The sequence below is a fragment of the Oryctolagus cuniculus genome, chromosome 17, assembly GCF_051225735.1.
Source record: "Oryctolagus cuniculus isolate XC-2025 breed Fujian yellow rabbit chromosome 17, ASM5122573v1, whole genome shotgun sequence".
Taxonomy (NCBI): domain Eukaryota; kingdom Metazoa; phylum Chordata; class Mammalia; order Lagomorpha; family Leporidae; genus Oryctolagus; species Oryctolagus cuniculus.
The window spans coordinates 10,373,553-10,397,447 of NC_142883.1; the positions used below are offsets into that span (position 1 = coordinate 10,373,553).

At 38.2% G+C, this 23,895-nt stretch overlaps 1 protein-coding gene across 14 annotated transcripts in view; it reads left to right on the forward strand.

Annotated features, from left to right (window-relative positions):
• Positions 1-23,895, forward strand: part of ABCA5 (ATP binding cassette subfamily A member 5) — a 151,137-nt gene that overhangs the window by 75,057 nt on the left and 52,185 nt on the right. For all 14 annotated transcript variants that reach the window (XR_016223493.1, XR_016223494.1, XR_016223492.1 and 11 more), the window contains 4 exons: positions 342-489; positions 1,095-1,263; positions 19,382-19,440; positions 23,234-23,344. Coding sequence is in view for 9 of the 14 variants with exons in the window: in XM_089316712.1 (XP_089172838.1) it covers positions 342-489; positions 1,095-1,263; positions 19,382-19,440; positions 23,234-23,344 (487 nt within the window). In the remaining 5 variants the exon portion in view is untranslated. The remainder of the gene's footprint in view (positions 1-341; positions 490-1,094; positions 1,264-19,381; positions 19,441-23,233; positions 23,345-23,895) is intronic.

Consider the following 23,895-nt stretch of genomic DNA (forward strand, 5'->3'; position numbering starts at 1 on the left):
GCAGCGCTGACCCCTGCATTACTACTGTTAACATTACACTTTATCTTTGTTTCATTTGATAGGCAATGCATTAGAATAAAATAACATAGGAGTGCATGTACTTCAGTTTCAGAAGCCTAGCATTAAAAACATGATTGAAAAGAATTGTAGTTAGCTTAGGTTTTGGTAAAATCTTTATTGTTTTCCTTATAAATTCATGTTATTAATTCGATATACTATTTAATGTGTTAAAGGCCCAGTTTGGTGACTGACACTCTAGATCTATGAGTAGCTATAAGTAGTATTAGCTTTTGCTTATTTTGTCATTTTTATATAATAATGTTGGTGTTTTTATTTTCCAGGTCATGCATTTAGAAGATTTCAATGAAGGTGCTTCATTTTCTAATTTAACTGAAGGCCCATATCCTCTAGTTATTACTATTATTATGCTAGCACTTAATAGTATATTCTATGCCCTCTTGGCTGTATATCTTGATCAGGTCATTCCAGGTATGCAAGAATTATTGGAATTTACTTTAAAGATTTTAAGGCTGTTTTTCCCAGACTAGTCAACTCATTTTTTTTTTTCACCAGAATACCCTGAGTCATGTTCACTGTTAGAACTTTAATTTGATATTAAATAATTTATTTTGTACCTTAAGCCTTAGTTACTAGTGAACCTTGGGAGAATGTATAAAAAAAAAAGAGTAGTTTGTTTTGAAAGCTTTAAGTCCCCAGCTGAACTTTTTAACTTGATCCTTTCCTATGTGAATCTTTCTTAATTAAGGTATTTTATTATTTTAGGAGACAAAACTATGATGTAATTTTCTAATTCTTGCCATCTGCACCATTTGCTATCATTCATCTGTAGGTAACCTCCTATGGATTCAATAGTAAATTGAATATCAACTACCTTCTTTCCCTTTCCCCTTGAGTTCCTTATTACTTTTGTTTGTATTATGTCTGCCTTATATGGTAACTGGTAGCACCATGTGGTTTTTAAATTTTAATTAAAATTAAATAAATGAACAGTTAATTTCTTGCATTTATAATTTAAAGGTCAGTTTTCAGAAATAACTTGTAATAACTCATTTTTAAATTTTTTTATTTTTCAGGGGAATTTGGCTTACGGAGATCATCTTTGTATTTTCTGAAGCCATCGTATTGGTCAAAGAACAAAAGAAATTATAAAGAGTTATCAGAGGGCAATGTTAATGGGAACATTAGTTTCAGTGAAATAGTTGAACCTGTTTCATCAGAATTTATCGGAAAAGAAGCCATAAGGTATGATTCAATCTTTGGCAGCTTAGGTATAATAAATAACTGCTAATGGAACCTTCCACTTTTAAATTTTATCTTTTAAATATAAGAGTTCTTTAGAAAGTTCATGGAAAATGAGAATTATGAAAAAATCAATGTATGAAATTCAAAAGTTCTTTTTTTATTTGTATTTATCTCATAAATACAACATTAGGAACATAGTAATTCTTCCCACTGTACCTGCCCTCCCACCCATTCTCCCACTGCCCTTCCTCCTCCCTCTCCTGTTTAGTCCAAGAAAGAAAAAGAACGGAAGGAAAGGAGGGAGGGGAGCAGGAAGGAAGGGAAAGAATAAAATAAAAAAACTAAGAAAACTGTTCCTCAACAGTCTAGACAAGGGCTGTTATTGCTTTTTTTTTTAATATTTTTTTAATTTTTAAAATTTTTTTTTTATTTTTTTGACAGGCAGAGTGGACAGTGAGAGAGAGAGACAGAGAGAAAGGTCTTCCTTTGCCGTTGGTTCACCCTCCAATGGCCGCCGTGGCCGGCAGGCTGCAACCGGCGCACCGCGCTGATCCGATGGCAGGAGCCAGGTGCTTATCCTGGTCTCCCATGGGGTGCAGGGCCCAAGCACTTGGGCCATCCTCCACTGCACTCCCTGGCCACAGCAGAGAGCTGGCCTGGAAGAGGGGCAACTGGGACAGAATCTGGCGCCCCAACTGGGACTAGAACCCGGTGTGCCAGTGCCGCAGGCGGAGGATTAGCCTAGTGAGCCGCGGCGCCGGCCTGTTATTGCTTCTTGAAGGTGATTTCACTCCCTCTCCCTTCTTTTCCCTTCTTTCCTTCCTTTCCCTTTTTTTCTTTTAGAAACTTAATTATCTTTAAAGAAGTACCCAAGGATGATATATCTTTTATCAGCTTTTAGACATAACTGTAACTTATGAGATATAATAATATCCTCCATTAATACACTCAAAGGAAGTGATTCTTGAGAACAAGTTTTACTATTAAGTCTCATGATAAAACTCTTTGGCAATAGAAGTTGCATGGGAAGTTAGTACACAGTGACTCTTGTTTTTTAACAAATAACATTCTTATGAATGACATCAGTGATCACCCAAGGTTCTTGATATGAGCTGCCTCAGCTGTGGAAACCTTTTGGATCCACTAGCTCAACAAGGCTGTAGGCAAAATGGAAGTTCTCTCCTCCCTTCAGAGAAAGTACATCTTTCTTTGGTGGCTACTTCTTTCTACTGGTGTCTCACCACAGAGGTCCTTTATGTAGAACATTTTTGCCAGAGTGTCTTGGCTTTCCATCCCTGAAATGCTCTCCTGGGCTTTTCAGCTAGATCAGAATGCCTTAAGGGCTGATTCTGAGGTCAGAGTGCTACTTAAAGCAAATATTCTAGGAGTCTGCTGCATGGACTGCTTCCCATGCAGCGCTCCGTGTTGGAGCCTTGACTCCTTTTTATTTCTGTTTATTATTATTTCCAAACTGTTTGTCCTATTTATATGATCACTTTAACACTTGATCCTGTCTATATGGTCACTTTACCATTTAATCCTATCCATTTGATCTCTGTAACACTTAAGCTTCTCTTTTTACCTGCCAGCTTATGGGAATTTGGGGTCCCATGTTAAGTTGTCAAGCTGTACCCTTAAAAGTTAAGTCTAGGAGTTTATGCAGGACTATACTGCATTGCAGTTACAAACTTAATATATTTTCACAATTACAACTTCATTATCTTGGTAATTCTTCCCACTGTGCCTGCCTTCCCACCTATATTCTCAACCCCCTTCCTCTTCCCTTTCTTATTCTCACTCTTATTGTTTACTAAGATCTATTTTCAATTAACTTTCTACATATATGGTTAACTCTATGTTAAGTAAAGAGTTCGATGATTAGTATGAAAGAAAAAAGATAAGGAAAATATTATAAAGGAAAAGAAAAGAAAAACAAAAATTTAGAATAAAAAGCTGTTCCTCAACAGTCAACAGAAGGGTTGTTCAAAGTCATTGCTTCTCAAAGTGTCCATTTCTACATGTTGCCTTTTAGGTACAGTAGTAGTTATCACAGGTCAGGGATAACATACAGAATTTGTCCCTTTGGGACTAGCTTATTTCACTAAGTATGATGTTTTCCAGTTGCATCCATTTTGTTGCAAGTGACTGGACTTTTTGTTGTTGTTGTTGTTGTTGTTGTTGTTTTTTACTGCTGTGTAGTATTCCATGGTGTACATATCCCATTATTTCATTATCCAATCTTCTTTGATGGGCATTTGGATTGATTCCATGTCTTTTCTATTGTGAATTCAGGTCTGATAAACACGGAGGTACAGATAGCTCTTTTATATGCTGATTTCATTTCCCTTGAGTAGATTCCCAGGAGTGGGATGACTGGGTCCTATGATAGGTCTGTATTCAAACCTCTGAGGTATCACCACACTGACTTCCATAGTTGCTTTACCAGTTTACATTCCCACCACAGTGGATTAGGGTACCTTTTCCCTCAAATCCTCACCAGTCTTTGTTATTTGTTGATTTCTGTATGAAAAGTAGTCTAATGGGGGTGAGGTGAAACATTATTGTGGTTTTGATCTGCATTTCTTTTTTTTTTTTTAACTTTTATTTAATGAATATAGATTTCCAAAGTACAGCTTATGGACTACATTGGCTCCCCCCCTCCCCCCAATAATCTGCATTTCTTTGATGCATGGTGATCTTGAGCATTTTTTCATGTGTCTGTTGGCCATTTAGATTTCCTCTTTTGAAAAATGTCAATTTAAGTCCTTTGCCCATTTCTTATTGAGATTTTTTGTTTAGTTTAGTTTCTTGATTTCTTTATATATTCTGGTTATTAATCCTTTATCCTTTATCAGTTACATAGTTTGCAAATATTTTCTCCCATTCTGTCAGTTGTCTCATCACCTTGCTGATTGTTTCTTTTGCAGTGCAGAAGCTTCTCAATTTGATGTAATCCCATTTGTTGATTTTGGCTTTGATTGCCTGTGCCTGGGGTATTTACAAGAACTCTTTGTGTATGCCAGTGTCTTGTAGGGTTTCCCCAATGTTCTTTAATAATTTGATGTTGTCGGATCATAGATTTAGGTATTAGATTTTGATGAAAAGTGTCAGGCAGAGGTCTTGCTTCAGGCTTTTGCATGTGGAGATCCAGTTTTCCCAGCACCATTTGTTGAAGAGACTGTCCTTGCTTCAGGAATTGATTTTTATTTCCTTTGTCAAAGATAAGCTGGTTGTATATGCTTAGATTGATTCTGGGCATTTCTATCTGTTTCATTGGTCTATCTATTTGTTTTTGTACCAGTACCAGTACCAGGCTGTTTTGATTATAACTACCCTGTAGTATGTCTTGAAATCAGATATTATGATGCCTCCAGCTTTGTTTTTATTATATAAGATTGCTTTAGCTATTCGGGTGTCCTGTTTCCATATGAATTTCAACATCATTTTTTCTAGGTCTGAGAAGATTGTCTTTGGTATTTTGATGGGTATTGCTTTGAATCTGAATTGCTTTTTGTAGAATGAACATTTTGATGATATTGATTCTTCCAGTCCATGAACATGGAAGATTTTTACTTTTTTTTGTATCTTCTTCAATTTCTTTAATGTTTTATAATTCTCATCATAGAGATCTTTGGCATCCTTGGTTAAATAATCCTAAGATTTTTTTTTTGTAGCTGTTGTGAATGGGATTGATCTTAGAAGCTTTTGCTCAGCCATGGCATTGTCTGTGTATACAAAAGCTGTTGATTTTTGTGTGTTGATTTTATATCCTGCTACATTTCCATACTCTTCTATGAGTTCCAGTAGTCTCTTAGTGCAGTTCTTTGGATCCCTCAAATAAAGAATCATGTAATCTGCAAATAGAGATAGTTTGACTTCTTGCTTCCCTATTTGTATCCCTTTGATTTCTTTGACTTGTCTGACGGCTCTGGCTAAAACTTCCAGGACTATGTGAACAGCAGTGATGAGAGTGGGAACCTTGTCTGGTTCCAGTTCTCAGTGGGATTGCTTCCAACTTTTCCCCATTCAATAGGATGCTGGTCATGGGTTTGTCATAAATTGCCTTGATTGTGTTGAGAAATGTTCCCTCTACTCCCAGTTTGCTTGAAGTTTTCATCATAAAAGGGTATTGTATTTTGTCAAGCTTTCTCTGCATCTATTGAGATAATCATATGGCTTTTGTTACTCAGTTTCAACATTTGATTTGCAAATATTGAACCATCCCTGCGTAGCATGGATAAGTCCCACTTGGTCCAGGTGAATGATCTTTCTGATGTGTTGCTGGATTCGATTGGCTAGTATTTTGTTTATTTTATTTTTTTTCTTTTTTTTTTAACTTTTATTTAATGAATATAAATTTCCAAAGTACGATTTATGGATTACAATGGCTTCCCCCACATACCGTCCCTCCCACCCACTACCCTCCCCTTTCCCACTCCCTCTCCCCTCCATTCACATCAAGATTCATTTTCGATTATCTTAATATACAGAAGATCAGCTTAGTATACATTAAGTAAGGGTTTCAACAGTTTGCTCTCACACAGAAACATAAAGTGAAAAATAATAGATGATTTTTTTTAAATGATGATGAAATCAGATCAGACCTATTGTCATGTTTAATCCCAGTGAGAGGAGAGTCAAGTTGGGAGTTGATAATTTCTTTTTTCTTTCTTTTTTTTTTTTTTTTTTTTTTTACAGAGGATCAGTTTAGTATACATTAAGTAAAGATTTCAACAGTTTGCACCCCCATAGAAACACAAAGTGAAATACATTGTTTGAGTACTCGTTATAGCATTAAATCTCAATGTACAGCATATTAAGGACAGAGATCCTACATGAGGAGTAAGTGCACAGTGACTCCTGTTGTTGACTTTACCAATTGACACTCCTGTCTATGGCATCAGTAGTCTCCCTATGCACCAGTCATGAGTTTCCAAGGCTATGAAAGCCCTCTGAGTTCTCTGATTCTTATCTTGTTTAGACAAGGTCATAGTCAAAGTGGAGGTTCTCTCCTCCCTTCAGAGAAAGGTACCTCCTTCTTTGAAGACCTGTTCTTTCCACTGGGATCTCACTCGCAGAGATCTTTTGCCAGAGTGTCTTGGCTTTCCATGCCTGAAATACTCTCATGGGCTTTTCAGCCAGATCCGAATGCCTTTAGGGCTGATTCTGAGGCCAGAGTGCTATTTAGGACATCTGCCATTCTATGAGTCTGCTGAGTATCTCACTTCCCATGTTGGATCACTCTCCCCTTTATTTATTCCATCGGTTAGTGTTAGCAGGTACTAGACTTGTTTATGTGCTCCCTTTGACTCTTAGTCCTTTCATTATGATCAATTGTGAACTGAAATTGATCACTTGGAATAGTGAGATGGCATTGGTACATGCCACCTTGATGGGATTGAATTGGAATCCCCTGGTATGTTTTTAACTCTACCATTTGGGGCAAGTCAGCTTGAGCATGTCCCAAATTATACATCTCTTCCCTCTCTTATTCCCACTCTTATGTTTAACAGGGATCACATTTCAGTTAATTTTTAACACTTAAGAATAACTGTGTATTAATTACAGAATTAAACCAGTCGTATTAAGTAGAGCAGACAAAAAAAACTACTAAGAGGGATAATGTATTAAGTTGTTCATTAACAGTCAGGGCTATGCTGATCAAGTCACCGTTTCCCATAGTGTCCATTTCACTTCAGGAGGTTTCCTTTTTGGTGTTCAGTCAGTTGTCACTGATCAGGGAGAACATATGGTATTTGTCCCTTTGGGACTGGCTTATTTCACTCAGCATGATGTGTTCCAGATTCCTCCATTTTGTTGCAAATGACTGGATTTCATTGTTTCTTACTGCGGTATAGTATTCTAAAGAGTACATATCCCATAATTTCTTTATCCAGTCTACCGTTGATGGGCATTTAGGTCGGTTCCAGGTCTTAGCTATTGTGAATTGTGCTGCAATAAACATTAGGGTGCAGACCGCTTTTTTGTTTGCCAATTTAAATTCCTTTGGGTAAATTCCAAGGAGTGGGATGGCTGGGTCGAACGGTAGGGTTATCTTCAGGTTTCTGAGGAATCTCCAGACTGACTTCCATAGTGGCTTGACCAGTTTGCATTCCCACCAACAGTGGGTTAGTGTCCCTTTTTCCCCACATCCTTGCCAGCATCTGTTGTTGGTAGATTTCTGAATGTGAGCCATTCTAACCAGGGTGAGGTGAAACCTCATTGTGGTTTTGATTTGCATTTCCCTGATTACTAATGACCTTGAACATTTTTTCATGTGCCTGTTGGCCATTTGGATTTCCTCTTTTGAAAAATGTCTATTGAGGTTCTTGGCCCATCTCTTAAGTGGGTTGTTGGTTTTGTTTTTGTGGAGTTTCTTGATCTCTTTGTAGATTCTGGTTATTAACCCTTTATCTGTTGCATAGTTTGCAAATATTTTTTCCCATTCTGTCGGTTGTCTCTTCACTCTCCTGACTGTTTCTTTTGCAGTACAGAAACTTCTCAATTTGATGCAATCCCAATAGTTAATTTTGGCTTTGACTGCCTGTGCCTCCCGGGTCTTTTCCAGAAACTCTTTACCTGTGCCAATATCTTGAAGGGTTTCTCCAATGTTCTCTAGTAACTTGATGGTGTCAGGTCGTAGATTTAGGTCTTTAATCCATGTTGAGTGGATTTTTGTGTAAGGTGTAAGGTAGGGGTCTTGCTTCATGCTTCTGCACGTGGAAATCCAATTTTCCCAGCACCATTTATTGAATAGACTATCCTTGCTCCAGGAATTGGTTTTAGATCCTTGATCAAATATAAGTTGGCTGTAGATGTTTGGGTTGATCTGGTGTTTCAATTCTGTTCCATTGGTCTATCCATCTGTTTCTGTACCAGTACCATGCTGTTTTGATTACAACTGCCCTGTAGTATGTCCTGAAATCTGGTATTGTGATGCCTCCGGCTTTGTTTTTGTTGTACAAGATTGCTTTAGCTATTCGAGGTCTCTTGTGCCTCCATATAAATTTCAGCACCAATTTTTCCAGATCTGAGAAGAAGGTCTTCGGTATCTTGATTGGTATTGCATTGAATTTATAAATTGCTTTTGGGAGAATGGACATTTTGATGATATTGATTCTTCCAATCCATGAGCATGGAAGATTTTTCCATTTCTTGGTATCCTCTTCTACTTCTTTCTTTAAGGTTTTGTAATTTTCATCGTAGAGATCTTTAACGTCCTTGGTTAAGTTTATTCCAAGGTATTTGATTGTTTTTGTAGCTATTGTGAATCGGATTGATCTTAGAAGTTCTTCCTCAGCCATGGCATTGTCTGTGTATACAAAGGCTGTTGATTTTTGTGCATTGATTTTATACCCTGCTACTTTGCCAAAATCTTCTATGAGTTCCAATAGTCTCTTAGTAGAGTTCTTTGGGTCCCCTAAATAAAGAATCATATCATCTGCAAAGAGGGATAGTTTGAGTTCTTCCTTCCCAATTTGTATCCCTTTAATTTCTTTTTCTTGTCTAATAGCTCTGGCTAGAACCTCCAGAACTATATTGAATAGCAGTGGTGAGAGTGGACATCCCTGTCTGGTCCCAGATCTCAGTGGAAATGCTTCCAACTTTTCCCCATTCAATAGGATGTTGGCTGTGGGTTTTTCATAGATTGCTTTGATTGTATTGAGGAATGTTCCTTCCAAACCCAGTTTGCTTAGAGTTTTCATCATGAACGGGTGTTGTATTTTATCAAATGCTTTCTCGGCATCTATTGAGATAATCATATGGTTTTTCTTCTGCTTTCTGTTAATGTGGTGTATCACATTGATTGTCTTGCGCACATTAAACCATCCCTGCATACCAGGGATAAATCCCACTTGGTCTGGGTGGATGATCTTTCTGATGTGTTGTTGCATTCTATTGGCGAGAATTTTATTGAGGATTTTTGCATCTATGTTCATCAGGGATATTGGTCTGTAATTCTCTTTCAGTGCTGCATCTTTTTCCGGCTTAGGAATTAAGGTGATGCTGGCTTCATAGAAAGAATTTGGGAGGATTCCCTCTTCTTCGATTGTTCTGAATAGTTTGAGAAGAATTGGAGTTAGTTCTTCTTTAAATGTCTGGTAGAATTCAGCAGTGAATCCATCTGGTCCTGGGCTTTTCTTTGTTGGGAGGGCCTTTATTACTGTTTCAATTTCTGTCTCAGTTATGGGTCTGTTTAGGTTTTCGATGTCTTCCTGGTTCAATTTAGGTAGGTTGCATGTGTCCAGGAATCTATCCATTTCTGATAGGTTTCCCTGTTTGCTGGCATACAAGTCCTTGTAGTAATTTCTGATGATTCTTTTTATTTCTGTGGTGTCTGTTGTTACGTTTCCTTTTTCATCTCTGATTTTATTGATTTGGGTCTTTTCTCTTCTTTTTTTAGTTAGTTGGGCCAATGGGGTGTCAATTTTGTTTATTTTTTCAAAAAACCAGCTCCTCGTTTGGCTGATTTTTTGTAATGTTTTTCTGGATTCAATCCTGTTGATTTCTTCTCTGATTTTAATTATTTCTCTTCTCCTACTAGATTTGGGTCTGTTTTGCTGTAGGTTTTCTAGATCCTTGAGGTGAATTGAAAGCTCATCTATTTGGTGCCTTTCCAATTTCTTGATGTAGGCACCTATTGATATAAACTTTCCTCTTAACACTGCTTTTGCTGCATCCCATAAGTTTTGGTATGTTGTGCTGTTCTCCTCATTTACTTCCAGAAAGTTTTTGATTTCTCTTTTGATTTCTTCTATGACCCATTGTTCATTCAGGAGCATGTTGTTCAATCTCCATGTGTTTGCGTATGCTCTAGGGATTCCTGAGTTGCTAATTTCCAACTTCATTCCTTTATGGTCTGAGAAGCTGCATGGTATGATTCTAATTCTTTTGAATTTGCTGAGACTTGCTTTATGGCCTAGTATGTGGTCAATCTTAGAGAAGGTTCCATGTACTGCTGAGAAGAATGTAAAGTCTTTAGCTGTAGGATTGAAAGTTCTGTATATATCTGTTAGATCCATTTGGGCTATAGTGTCGTTTAAATCTACTGTATCCTTGTTGATCTTCTGTCCTATTAATCTGTCTATTTCTGAGAGTGGAGTATTGAAGTCCCCCAGTACTATTGTATTGGGGTCTAAGTCTCCCTTTAAGTCTGTTAACAAATCTTTTAGATAAACCGGTGCCCTGTAGTTAGGTGCATATACATTGATAATTGTTATATCTTCCTGTTGAATTGATCCCTTAATCATTATGTAGTGTCCCTCTTTGTCTCTCTTAACGGTTTTTGTGGTAAAGTTTATGTTGTCTGAAATTAAGATGGCTACGCCTGCTCTTTTTTCATTTCTGTTGGCATGGTATATCTTTTTCCAGCCTTTCACTTTCAGTCTGTATGGATCTTTGTTGGAAAGATGTGTTTCTTGTAAGCAGCAAATAGATGGGTTTTGTTCCTTAACCCAATCAGCCAATTGGTGTCTTTTAACTGGACAGTTCAGGCCATTCACGTTCAATGTGACTAATGATAAGTGGTAACTTCGCCCTGCCATTTGCCAAAGATAAGTTCTAATATATGCTTTGAATTCCCTGTGATCTTTTGCTGTGAGCTTTTCTTCCTTGGTTTCCTTCCTTTACCTTCTTTCATATTGATGACCGTGTTTCTGTGTTTCTGTGTGTAACACATCTTTAAGCATCTGTTGCAGGGCTGGACGAGTGGCAACAAATTCTTTCAATTTCTGTTTGCTATGAAAAGTCTTTATTTCACCTTCATTCACAAATGATAGCTTTGCAGGATATAATATTCTGGGCTGGCAGTTTTTCTCTCTTAGTACCTGGGCTATATCTCGCCATTCCCTCCTAGCTTGTAGAGTTTCTGATGAGAAGTCAGCTGTGAGTCTGATTGGAGATCCTCTGAGAGTAATCTGACGTTTCTCTCTTGCACATTTTAGGATCTTTTCTTTATGTTTCACTGTGGAGAGTTTAATTACAACGTGTCGTGGTGAGGATCTCTTTTGGTCGTGTTTATTAGGGGTTCTGTGGGCTTCCTGTACTAGGATTTCTCTGTCCTTCTCCAAACCTGGGAAATTTTCTGCTAATATCTCACTAAAAAGGCCTTCTAATCCTTTCTCCCTCTCCATGCCTTCAGGAACTCCTAGAACCCGAATGTTGGGTTTTTTAATAGTATCCTGAAGATTCCCGACAATATGTTTTAGATTCCTAATTTCCTCTTCTTTTCTTTGGTCTGACTGTATCCTTTCCTGTTCTCTGTCTTCTAATTCCGATATTCTCTCTTCTGCTTCACCCATTCTGTTTGTAAGGCTCTCTATTGTGTTTTTCATTTGATCTGTTGAATTCTTCACTTCAGTCACTATCCCAGTTTCCTGTTGTACTAGTTGTTTCGTTTCATTTTGATTCCTCCTTAATATTTCATTTTCACGAGAGAGATTTTCTATCTTGTCCATTAAGGATTTCTGTAGTTCAAGAATTTGTTTTTGAGAACTTCTTAATGTTCTTATCAATTTTTTGAGATCTGCTTCTTGCATTTCTTCTATGTCATCATCCTCATAATCTTGAATTGGGGTGTCTTTTTCATTTGAGGGCTTCATGGTGACTTCCTTGTTTTTATTATCTTGGTTTTTGCGTTTGTTATTTGTCATATTGGAGATATTTGGTTTCTTCACTGTGGTGCTTTTTCTTGTTATACTATGACTCTAGATTAAGTGGACTATCTGTTTTTGATGGAGCCTTAGGGCTTGAGATGGGTGTGGCCTGAGAGCTCTGTTTGGTGTGCCAAAGGTGACACTCCCAGGTTAGGCGTGGTAAACCTCTCTCTCTCTCTCTCTCTTTTTTTTTTTTTTTTTTTTTGATTCAAAAGGGAAGTTATTCTGCACAGCTGAACGAAGTTGGAGGTAGTTAGCAGGCAAATGATATACCCACAGGAGCCAGAGATCAGAAGCTCTTTCCCAAGGACCACACAGGGAATCTGTTCGGCCCTCAGAGTGGGCTCAAATTCTCCTTCAGTCTCCCACTGGGTTGCCAAAGTTACGGAATTGTAGCGTCTCTGGAGAGTGCTCACGTGAATTCCGTGAGTTCTCTCCCCCACCGTCTCTTTTTTCACAGTCTCAGTTCAGTAGCACCACAAATTTACTAGGTCCTAATCTCCTGTTAATTTGCCCCGCCCAGAGTCAGGTTTTTCTGCTAGGCTCAGGGCTGGTGCAGACCTGAGGTCGCTCTGCTTATGACGTATGTCCAAGATGGCGCCTGCTCTTTGTCTTGCTCGCCCTTGAGAGGTGAGCGGAGAGAGAGAAACCCGTGTCCGTACCAGTCACCTTTTTTTTTTTCCTCCCCACCCCCCCCCCCCGGGGTCGTTCCCTCTAGTCTCCTCTCTCCGCTTGCCTGCCGGTGTCTCGGGCTATTGAGGTTCGGCTCACCTCGCGTTCCAGCGCTGGTGTGTTGAGTCTGCCGCTGGTGTCCCAAACTGTGGGCTCCACCTATTTTGTTTATTTTTGCTTTTATTTTCTTCAGAGAGATTGGTATGTAGTTTCTTTCTCTGTTGTATTTTTTTTATATTTAGGAATTAAGGTGATGCTGGCTTGAAAGAAAGAATTTGGGAGGATTTTTTTCCCTTTTGATTATTTTGAATAGCTTGAAAAGAATTGGAGTTAATTCTTTAAATATCTTATAGAGTTCAGCAGTGAAGCAATCCAGTCCTGGGCATTTCTTTGGTGGGAGGGTCTTTATTAGTGATTCAAGTTCTGTCTTGGTTATTAGTCTGTTTAGGTTTTCTGTCTTCATGGCTCATTTTAGATAGGTCACATGTATCCAGGAATCTGTCCATTTCTTCTAGGTTTCCTGTTTCATTGGCGTATAGCTCTTTGTAGTAATTTCTGATGATTCTTTTTATTTCTGTGTTGTCTGTTGTTACATTTCCTTTTTCATCTCTGATTTTACTAATTTGAGTCTTCTCCCTCCTTTTTTGGTTAGTTGGGGCAATGATATGTCAGTTTTATATATTTTTTCCAAAAAACCAGCTCTTCATTTTGCTAATCTTTTGTGTTGTTCTGTTGGTTTCAATTTTGTTGATTTCTTCTCTAATTTTAATTATTTATTTTCTCTTACTAGTTTTGGGTTTGGTTTGCTGTTGTTTTTTTAGGTCCTTGAGATGCATTGATAACTCATTTATTTGGTGCCTTTCCAATTTCTTGATGTAGGCTCCAGTTGCTATAAACTTTTCCCTTAACATTTTTTTCTGTATTTCATGACTTTTGATCTGTTGTATTGTTATCTTCATTTGTTTCCACAAATTTTTTTATTTCTCTTTTGATTTCTTCTATGACTCACTGTTCATTTAGGAGCATGTTTTTCAGTCTTCATGTGTTTGCATATGTTCTAGGGATTCTTGAATTACTGATTACCAGCTTCAATCCATTTTGGTCAGAGAAGATGCATGGTATGATTTTGATTTTTTTTGAATTTGCTGAGACTTGCTTTATGGCCTAACATGTAGTCAATCCTAGATAAGGTTCCATGTACTGGTGAGAAGAATGTGTATTCTGTGGCTGTAGGATGGAAAGCTCTGTAGATATCTGTTAGGTCCATTTATTCTATATGTTGATTACCTCTGTTGTTTCCTTGCTGGCTTTCTGTCTGGTTGATCTGTCCATTGCTGCAAGTGGGATATTGACGTCCCCCTTTATTATTGTATTTGAGTCTATGTCTCTCTTTAAATTCATTAACATTTCTTTGAAATAGCCAGGTGCCCTATAATTAGGTATATATATATTTGTAATCTTCCTGTTGAATTGATCCTTTAATCATTACATAGTGTCCCTCTTTGTTCCTTTTAACAGTTTTTGTGTAAAAATCTATTTTGTCTGATTTTAGGATGGCTACACCAACTCTTTTGGTTTCTGTTAGCATGGATTATCTTTTTCTATCCTTTCACTTTCAGTCTGCAAGTATCGTTGGTGAGATATATTTCTTGTAGGCAGCAAGTAGATGAGTTGTGTTTTTAATCCATTGAGCCAGTTTGTGTCTTTTAACTGGGAAGTTGAAGCCAGTTACATTCAAGGTGAGTATTGTTAATTAACAACTTTGTCCTACCATTTTTCCATAAAAGTCCTATTTGTTTACTTTGGATTTCCTTTTTTTTTTTTTTTTTTTTTTGACAGGCAGAGTGGACAGTGAGAGAGAGAGAGACACAAAGAAAGGTCTTCCTTTTGCCGTTGGTTCACCCTCCAATGGCTGCTGCGGCCGGCGCACCGCACTGATGCGATGGCAGGAGCCAGGTGCTTCTCCTGGTCTCCCATGGGGTGCAGGGCCCAAGCACTTGGACCATCATCCACTGCACTCCCGGGCCACAGCAGAGAGCTGGCCTGGAAGAGGGGCAACCGGGACAGAATACGGCGCCCCGACCAGGACTAGAACCCGGTGTGCCGGCGCCGCAAGGCAGAGGATTAGCCTAGTGAGCCGTGGCGCCGGCTGGATTTCCTTTGTTCTTTTACTGGACGATTTTCTGCCTTCACTTTGCTTTGTGGTGATGTTCCTGTTTCTATGTTTCTGTGTGCAGCACATCCTTGAGCATCATTTTTCAGGCTAGGCCGGTAGCTCCAAATTCTTTCAATTTCTGTTTGTTATGGAAGATCTTTATTTCATCTTCATCCATAAATGAGACCTTTGCATGCAGGGTACAGTATTCTGGGTTGACAGTTTTTTTCTCTACGGACTTGGAATACATCTCTCCATTCTCTCATAGCCTGTAGGTTCTGATGAGAAGTCCACTGTATCTTAATTGGTTTTCCTCTGAATGTGATCTGGCATTTCTGTCATGAACATTTTCGAATCATTTCTTTATGTTTTTTTGTAGAGAGTTTTACCACAATGTGTCATGGTGAAGATCTTTCTGGTTGTGTTTATTGGGAGTTTTGTGTGTTTCTTGTATTTAGATGACCCCTTCTTTAAATTGGGGGAGTTTTCTGTTATTACTTCATTAAAAGGGCCTTTTAATCTTTTCTCCCTTTCTATGCCTTCATGAACTCCTAGGACCCATATTTTGGGTCATTTGATAGTATCTTGTAGATCTCTAGCAGTTCTAATTTCTTCTCTTTTTTGGTCTGACTTTAAAATTTCCAGAAATTTGTCTTCTAGTTCAGATATTCTTTCTTCTGCCTCACCTACTCTGTTGTTAAGCCTTTCTACTGCATTTTTTTATATGATCTATTGAATCTTCATTTCTGGTATTTCATTCTGATTTCTCTTTAATATCACAATATCATGGGAAAATTTTTCGTTAATTCGTGAATTTGCTTCTAATTGCTTCTAAGTAATCTGATGGTTAATTTTTTGAATTCTGTTTCTGGCATATCTTCAATCTGTTCATCTTCACTTTCTACTATGGAAGTGTTGTAATGTTCCTTTGGGGTGCTCATAGTTTCTTCCTTGTTATTTCACTTTCTCCCTTTGTTTATCAGCATTTATGTAGCTTTTTTTTTTATTGTCTGCTGGCTTTTATCTTTGGTTTGTGGCTTTGTGGTTTTGTGGCTTAGTAGGACTTCTGAACTTTTAGTGAATATCAAGAAGTGTGGCCTGGGTGTGGCCTGGGTGCTCTTTTTAGTATTCCATGGTGGATCAGGTATCCAAGGTAAGGCCCTCACAGCGCTTTGTAGCTCTCCTCTGGTTATCTGGATGCAGGAGGGTGATACCTCTGTTGGCTTGGCCTGCCCTTCTCACAGCTATGGGGTACCCCGGTGTTAGTCCTGGTACAGTTCAGCACTCATTTGCACTGCTTAATGAACTGCACCTTTCATCTGTGGAATCTTTCTTCTGAGCACAGTTCTTTTTGTTATGAGCTGCTATAAGTAACTAGTGAGCTCAGGTATGCAGGGAAATGCTCTGTGGTTGCCCAGAGCCTAGTCACACAGTGTCTCAGGCTTAGCTCCCAGGGTGGGTTTTTTTCTTTGGTTAGGTCTGTGGGTCGTGGGCTGGTATGAGATTCCTATAGGTTGGGCTTCCCCTTGCTGTACAGCTTGCATAGAAGATGAAGGGATTCTTTTGAACTGTTGTACCCCTTGCTGTTTGGGGTGGAGAGTAAGGTGACCCCCATTATTGCTGGGTGCACACATGAGATGTAGGGGCAGCAGCCACCTGCCTGCATCAAAACAGACAAACAAACAAAATGGCTTTTCCTGGCTTTCTGTAGGTCTGTACTGTAGCAGGTTAGGGGGAATGGGGAGGGAGAAGAGAGGGGGAGAGAGGTACACCACCTCCTTATTTGTTTATTACCCCCTCCCCCCTGCCTCTGCTGTCCGAGGGGACTCAAGTACAACTTCAAAAGTATTTCATCAAGCTCTCCCTCTCACAGCTCTCTGCAGCTCTGTGGGCCTGCGGATTCCCCCTCACCTGGTCTGCAGGGCTGCATTCTCCCCAGATTCAAGCCTCCCGGTTTTTTTTGTTTGTTTGTTTTTTTCTTATTTGCTCTTTCTACATGGACCTCAACACTCTTGTTTTTCTAGGTTTCCCATTGCGAATTTCCCACAGCTTTATCTTAGGTGTGTAGTTTCTCCCCTTTTTAAATATTAATTTTGCCCCCATGTGATCCGGACTGTCCTGTTGCTATTCTGCCATCTTCCAAAAGTTCTTTGAATCAAACTAAACTTGTCTTTTAATTCCATTTTGCCACAAACATTTTAAGTACCCTCATATGTATTTAAGTATGATATCTAAGATCTGGTATACAATTCATGATTTTAAAGTATATAGTATTAGTAAAAACTACTTTCATTCCAGTTCTTATTTTTCAACCATTTAGAATAAGGTTGCTGGTAGGTTTGAAATTTTATGTTTCAATGGAAATTTGTAAAAGTAATACAATTCATTGTTTATATAATTAAGCTGTTTAAAGCTTTTCTCAGTTTTTAGAATGAAACAATGAACATTTTGTAATTCAATTCATACTTTATTGTTTTATACAATGTATTTTTTTAAGATTTATTTATTTGAATGTCAGAGTTACACAGAGAGAGGAAAGACAGAGAGACAGAGGGGGTGGGGGAGAGAGAGAGAGGTGTCTTCCATCTGATGGCTCCCTCTCCAATTGACTGCAATGGCTGGAGCTGGCTGATCCGAAGCCAGAATCTTCTTTCAGGTCTTCCATGTGGGCGCAGGGGCCCAAGGACTTGGGCCATCTTCTGCTGCTTTCCCAGGCCATAGCAGAGAGCTGCATCAAAAGTGGAGCAGCTGGGTCTTGAACGGGTGCCCATATGGGATGCCAGCACTGCAGGCAAGAGTGTTAACCCGCCTCACCACAGCGCCAGCCCCTATACAATGTATTAAATAGCCCTCTGTTAATTTTATAGGCTTTGTGACAAATTAAACTATTATTTAATTTTTTAAAGATCTATTTATTTTGTAAGGCAGAGAGAGAGGCAGAGGCAGAAGCAGAGAGAGAGAGGTTTTTCATCTGCTGATTCACTCCCCAAATGGCCACAGCAGCTGGAGCTGGGGCTGATCTGAAGCCAGAAGCCTGGAGCTTCTTCCAGGTTCCCTTCATGGGCACAGGGGCCCAAGCACTTGAGCTGTATCTTCTACTGCTTTCCCAGGCACATTAACAGGGAGCTGGAACAGAAGTGGAGCAATTGGGACTTGAACTGGTGCCCATATGGGATGTGGGCAACATAAGCTTTAGTTGCTAAGCAACAATACCTGGAGCTGGATTGGAAGTGGAGCAGCTGGGACACAAACTAGCGTAGTACTTTGATTTTTAAGAACCAGTGTAACTCATTACTATTCTTGGTTTGATCAGACAACACCAGAGTTGTTTTTTTTTTTTTTTTAATAAGAAAGAAAAAAAAAAGACAGTTAAAAAATGAACTATATTGCATTTTATAAATTTAAGAAAAACTTTTCAGCAAGGGAGTTCAAAATTTTCATATGTAAGTGGTAGACCAATATGTTGTGCCTACTCAAGGGTAAAATTTAAACTCTTTATCAAAATTATTAATTCTATACAAAATTGTATAAAAGGAGCTAGCACTGTAGGATAGTGGATAAAGCCACCACCTGTGGTGCCAACATCCCATATGGGTGCTGGTTCGAGCCTTCGCTGCTCCACTTCCAATCCAGCTCTCTTCTATGGTCTGGGAAAGCAGTAGAAGATGGCCCAAATTCTTGGGCACCTGCACACTGCGTAGGAGACCCGGAAGATCCTGGCTTTGGATCGGCACAGCTCCAGCCATTGTGACCATCTGGGGAGTGAACCAGTGGATGGAAGACCTCTTTCTCTCTCTCTCTCTCTCTCTGCCTTGTTTCAATGTAATTCTGCCTTTCAGATAAATCAATAAATCTTTTTAAAAAAATTGTATAAAAATCTTTAATGGAATGAGAACAATCTCTTCACATTTATGGAGAGTTTGCAGCTTTAAATTTGTGCTGGCATGAAATGGCATCTGGTATTTAGCTTTTTTAACTGATGTAATATGTATCTGATTAATCAGTGATGAAAAAAATCCATAAATTATTTGAATTAAATGATTCTTTTTAGAAATTGGCTTGGCATAAAAAATGAATGAGCGGCTGGTGCCGCAGCTCACTAGGCTAATCCTCTGCCTAGTGGCGCTGGCACACCGGGTTCTAGTCCCGGTTGGGGCACTGGATTCTGTCCTGGTTGCCCCTCTTCCAGGCCAGCTCTCTGCTGTAGCCCGGGAGTGCAGTGGAGGATGGCCTAAGTACTTGGGCCCTGCACCCCATTGGAGACCAGGAGAAGCACCTGGCTCCTGTCTTTGGATAGGTGCGGTGCGCTGGCCACGGCGGCCATTGGAGGGTGAACCAACGGCAAAAGGAAGACCTTTCTCTCTGTCTCTCTCTCACTGTCCACTCTGCCTGTAAAAAAAAAAAAAAAAAAAAAAAAAAAAAAAAAAAAAAGAATGAGCAACACTTAAAATGGAATGACTGTTACACTTTTGTATCTTTAAAATAATTTTATAATTAATGTCAACTTTCTTTTGGCATTATTTTAGTAGGATGGAGATTTGTTATTATTCATATTAGAAGTGGCACCCTTGATAGAAACAAACATATACACTTGTAATAAGTTGCTTTAAACACTTAAAATAGAACTCTTTTTCAGAATCAGTGGTATTCAGAAGACATACAGAAAGAAAGGTGAAAATGTAGAAGCTTTGAGAAGTAAGTAGCTTTCCTCATATTTGGTCCATAATATTAAAGTACAAACGGAAAATTAATTTGTATAGCTAGTGGGAAGTACAAACTTCTCTACCTTAATTTTCTGTCTTGCTTATAGATGTATTTATGTGATTAATGTCTATGGTAGAAGTAATAACATCAAAATTGTAAAAGCAAAAGTAACTTTTAACTAAGATGAAAAATATTCAACTATTTGAACAAGTCTATGTCTGTTTTCACTATTATGCATGTGTATGCATTTTAGTTATTTTTTTTAAAAAGTCATTTTTACCAACATTGGATTTCTCAACTTCAGCACTACTGACATTTTGGGCCTGATGATCCTTTGTTGTGGGGAGCTGTCCTGACATTTGTAGGTTGTTTAACATTGTATCAGTGTGTTAGTCATTGATCTCCAGAACCAGAATACACAAATACACAATGATATTATTAGTCTACTTAACTTTATTCTAGTAGGATAAGGTGGTACTCCACAGCATGTGACTTGATGTCTTTCTAGATTTCTTGAAAGTAAATTTCTTGGGCTGGCATTGTGATGAAATGGGTTAAGCTGCTGCCTAAGATGCTGCATCCCATTTGAGTGCCAATCTGAGTCCTGGTTGCTCCACTTCCCATCCAGCTCCCTGCTAATGTACCTGGGAAAGCACTGGAAGATAGCCCAAGTCCTTGGGCCCTTGCATCCCCTTGGGAGACCCAGACGTAGCTCCTGGCTTCAGCCTGGCCCAACCCGGGCCATAGCAGCCATTTGGAGAGTGAACCAGCAGATGGAAGACTCATTCTCATTCTCTCTCTCTCTAATTCTGCCTTTCAAATAAATCATTAAAAACAAGAAAGTAAATTTATCTGTCTTGATGATGAATTACATTTCTTGTAATCCAGAGGATTATAATATTATATATATTAACTAGAGATAGATCATAGACAGCATTTGAATTGTAGATTATTTGGACCCCACTAATCTGTCTTCTTTGTATCAGAGCTCCATCACTGTTCCTAAGAAAAGTAAGGCCATAGGATTATGCTTAGCTTTTGAGCTGAGTTTTTAGTTGCTGGCTTCAGTGACTGCAAACAACTTTTCTGTGTGTATCAGCATATAAGTGAAATACTGTCTCACAAATCATCCTCTGGGCATTTACTTGACAGTGATACCTGGCATATGATATGATTGCTTTTTTCAGTTGACAGCAAAGAGAGTATTGACTCATCTAAGGGCTAGACTTAGAGCAACAGAGAATTTCTAGAATGGCTGCTGCCATTCTTGGTGGATAATCTTTGTAGACTAGAATTGGAGCTAAGTAAGAGTTCACAGTATATGTTATTCAAAGCTGAAGAATGTCAAGGGGAAAACATTCCTCATCATTACCCTTAACTGGGATACCTCATTCCAGTCGCTTTAAAAGGAGTATCAAGTTTCTTTCCTGAGTTGCAGAGTTACAGTTACTGGGGAAAAGAATACAGTGGGTATGCTATTTTCTGTATTCAGAATGACAGATTCTAAGCTTGTGTGCATGGAAGTCGTGGTGCTGCAGAAGAAACATTTTTTCCCCCAAAGAAAACTTTTATTTCAGAAATACAAATTTCATAAGTACAACTTTAGGAATATAATGATTCTTCCTGCCAAACCCACACTCCCACCCATACTCCCAACACGCTTCCTCCTCCCTCTCCCATTACCAGTTCTATTCTCCATTAAGATTCATTTTCAGTTAACTTTATACAAAGAAGACCAACTCTATACTAAGTAAAGATCTCAACAGTTTGCACATACAAACACACACAAAAAACTGAGAACTAGTTTTACAGTTAAATCTCATAATACAACTCAATGAGGACAGAGGTCCTGCATGGGAAGTTTAAGGCACAGTAACTCCTGTTGTTAATTTTAACAATTAACACTCTCATGTAAGAGATCAGTGACCACCTGAGGCTCTTGACATGAGCTGCCTAGGCTATGGAAGCCTTTTGAATTTACAAACTCCATCATTATTTAGATAAGGCCATAAGCAAGGTGGAAGTTCTCTCCTCCCTTCAGAGAAAAGTACATCCTACTTTGATGACGACTTCTTTCTGCTGGGGTCTCACTCACAGAGATCCTTCATGTAGAACATTTTTTGCCACAGTGTCTTGGATTTCCATGCCTGAAATGCTGTCATGGGCTTTTCAGCCAGACCAGGATGCATTAAGGGGTGATTCTGAGGTCAGAGTGCTACTTAAAATGATTAAAACTACAGTAAAAAAGAGAGTGAGAGGACAGGATCCTTCTTTTTTCAAAAGAAAATATTTAACTTTTTATACATCATAGTTATTTCTCTTGAGTAGTTCATAGATACCCTTTTCCCTTAGTATGTTCATAATATCCAAAGATTTGTAATATGTGGGTACTTCAAAAAGTTCATGGAAAAATAGAATGGAAAGGTAAATTTATTTTAATGTAAAATAGTTTTGAAATACATGCATACTTTTTCGTAACACATATATTCATGAACTTTTTGAAGACACCATGGATAAATCATGATACTTTTGTTGATTAATTACTTTTCCTTTTTCTTACACAGTGAATGTGTCAGACAGTGAATCTTGTGTTTGCCTGGATTATAGAACTTTGTATGTGCATGGTTATCAGTGTGACTTTGCTTTTTAATTTACTGTGATGTTTACTATTATTCCTCAAAAAGATACTTTACTAAGTAGTTTCCACAAACGTATACATGTGCATGTATGTGTGTAGTGTGTGTGTGTGTGTGTGTGTGTGTTTGTGCACTCATGCATATACCTACTCACAAATGATTTATCAGTATGTCAACTTTTGCTCCCCTGAGATAATTACAAGTATGTTTGTGGTCTTGCTTTGGGTTTCTTGGTATGTCCTGAGTTCCTATACTGTAACTTTTACTTGTTATGTATTTTTGCTTGCTACCTCCCTGATTGGCTCTGGCATATGATACTACTTCTTATTTTATATTTCACCATTTGCCTAGTTTCTTGGCTAATTCATTTCTACTTCATAATTTCAGATCACCTCCTGTCTTCATTCGTTTACATATACATCCAGTGGTATTTCTTCATTGATTTAAATGTTTTAAGTATTTACTTAATCATTCTTGTACTATTGGTTAATTTCTATTTTTTGCCAGTGTTTTAATTCCCTTGAAAGTCACAAAAAGTCAGTAGATAGAAAATTCCAATTCCCAAATATTTAGTATACCCTCTAAATCTTACTATATTAACAAATACAAATTATTTTCATTTGCCTTTCATACTGTTTATACTATTTTTAAATAAGATTTATTTATTTATTTGAAAGAGTTACACAGAGAGAGAAGGAGATACAGAGAGAAAGAGAAAGGTTTTCCATCGCTGGTTCACTCCTCATTTGGCCCCAATAGCTGGAGCTGCACCAATCCAAAGCCAGGAGCCAGGAGCTTCTTCCAGAGCTCCCACATCAGTGCAGGGGTCCAAGGACTTGGACCATCTTCTACTGCTTTCCCAGGCTACAGCAGAGAGCTGGATTGGAAATGGAGTAGCCGAGACTCAAACTGGCACCCATATGGGATGCCAGCACTGCAAGTGGTGGCTTTACCTGCCAAGCACTGGCCCCCTGTTTATACAGTTGGCTATGATAAAGAAGCTCCTGAACCTGCTCTAAAAAATGCTGATAACTTTATAACTTTAAATGTATTGCTTTACTTTAAAATTACCCAAATATTATGAATTATCTTTCATAGCTGAAGTGAAATAAAAATTACATTTGAAGCTTCTTTTTTTCCTGAACTAGATTTGTCATTTGACATATATGAGGGACAGATTACTGCATTACTTGGCCATAGTGGAACAGGAAAGAGTACACTGATGAATATACTTTGTGGACTGTGCCCACCTTCTGATGGTGAGAATTTGCTGACTTAAATGAAATTTCTGACTTGTCTTATTAATGCTATTAACCATAATATATAATAATTATTTTTCCTTTAATGTGTAATTAATGATTTTTATCAGTGATTTGGGATCCATTTCTGTACTTGTGAAAGTGTTTTCTTTTTGTTTTGCCTACACATATTAGGGTATTTTTCCACAGAAAATAAAAGTGATTCATTTTTTGAGCCTATTTTTGTTACATATTTATGTGTGTGCATGTGTATGTGTATATATATACATATGTGGTATATGTGTATGTATGTTTGCTTATTCATTTTAGTGAACAACAAATCAGTTACTATCTGGAAATTAAATCACATTGATAGAATATTTCTAGTTGAAAAAATAAATCCAGATTTCTAAATTTAGAGCAATATTTTAAAAGGAAACAATGATAAATGTGAACACCATTGTCTAAATAGAATTTTAAGAGCAGTACCTCAAAACATACTTTTGATCTGTAATTATTTCATAGATAGAAATTCAGTGCAACAGCTCCATGTGTTCACATTAGCTAAATAG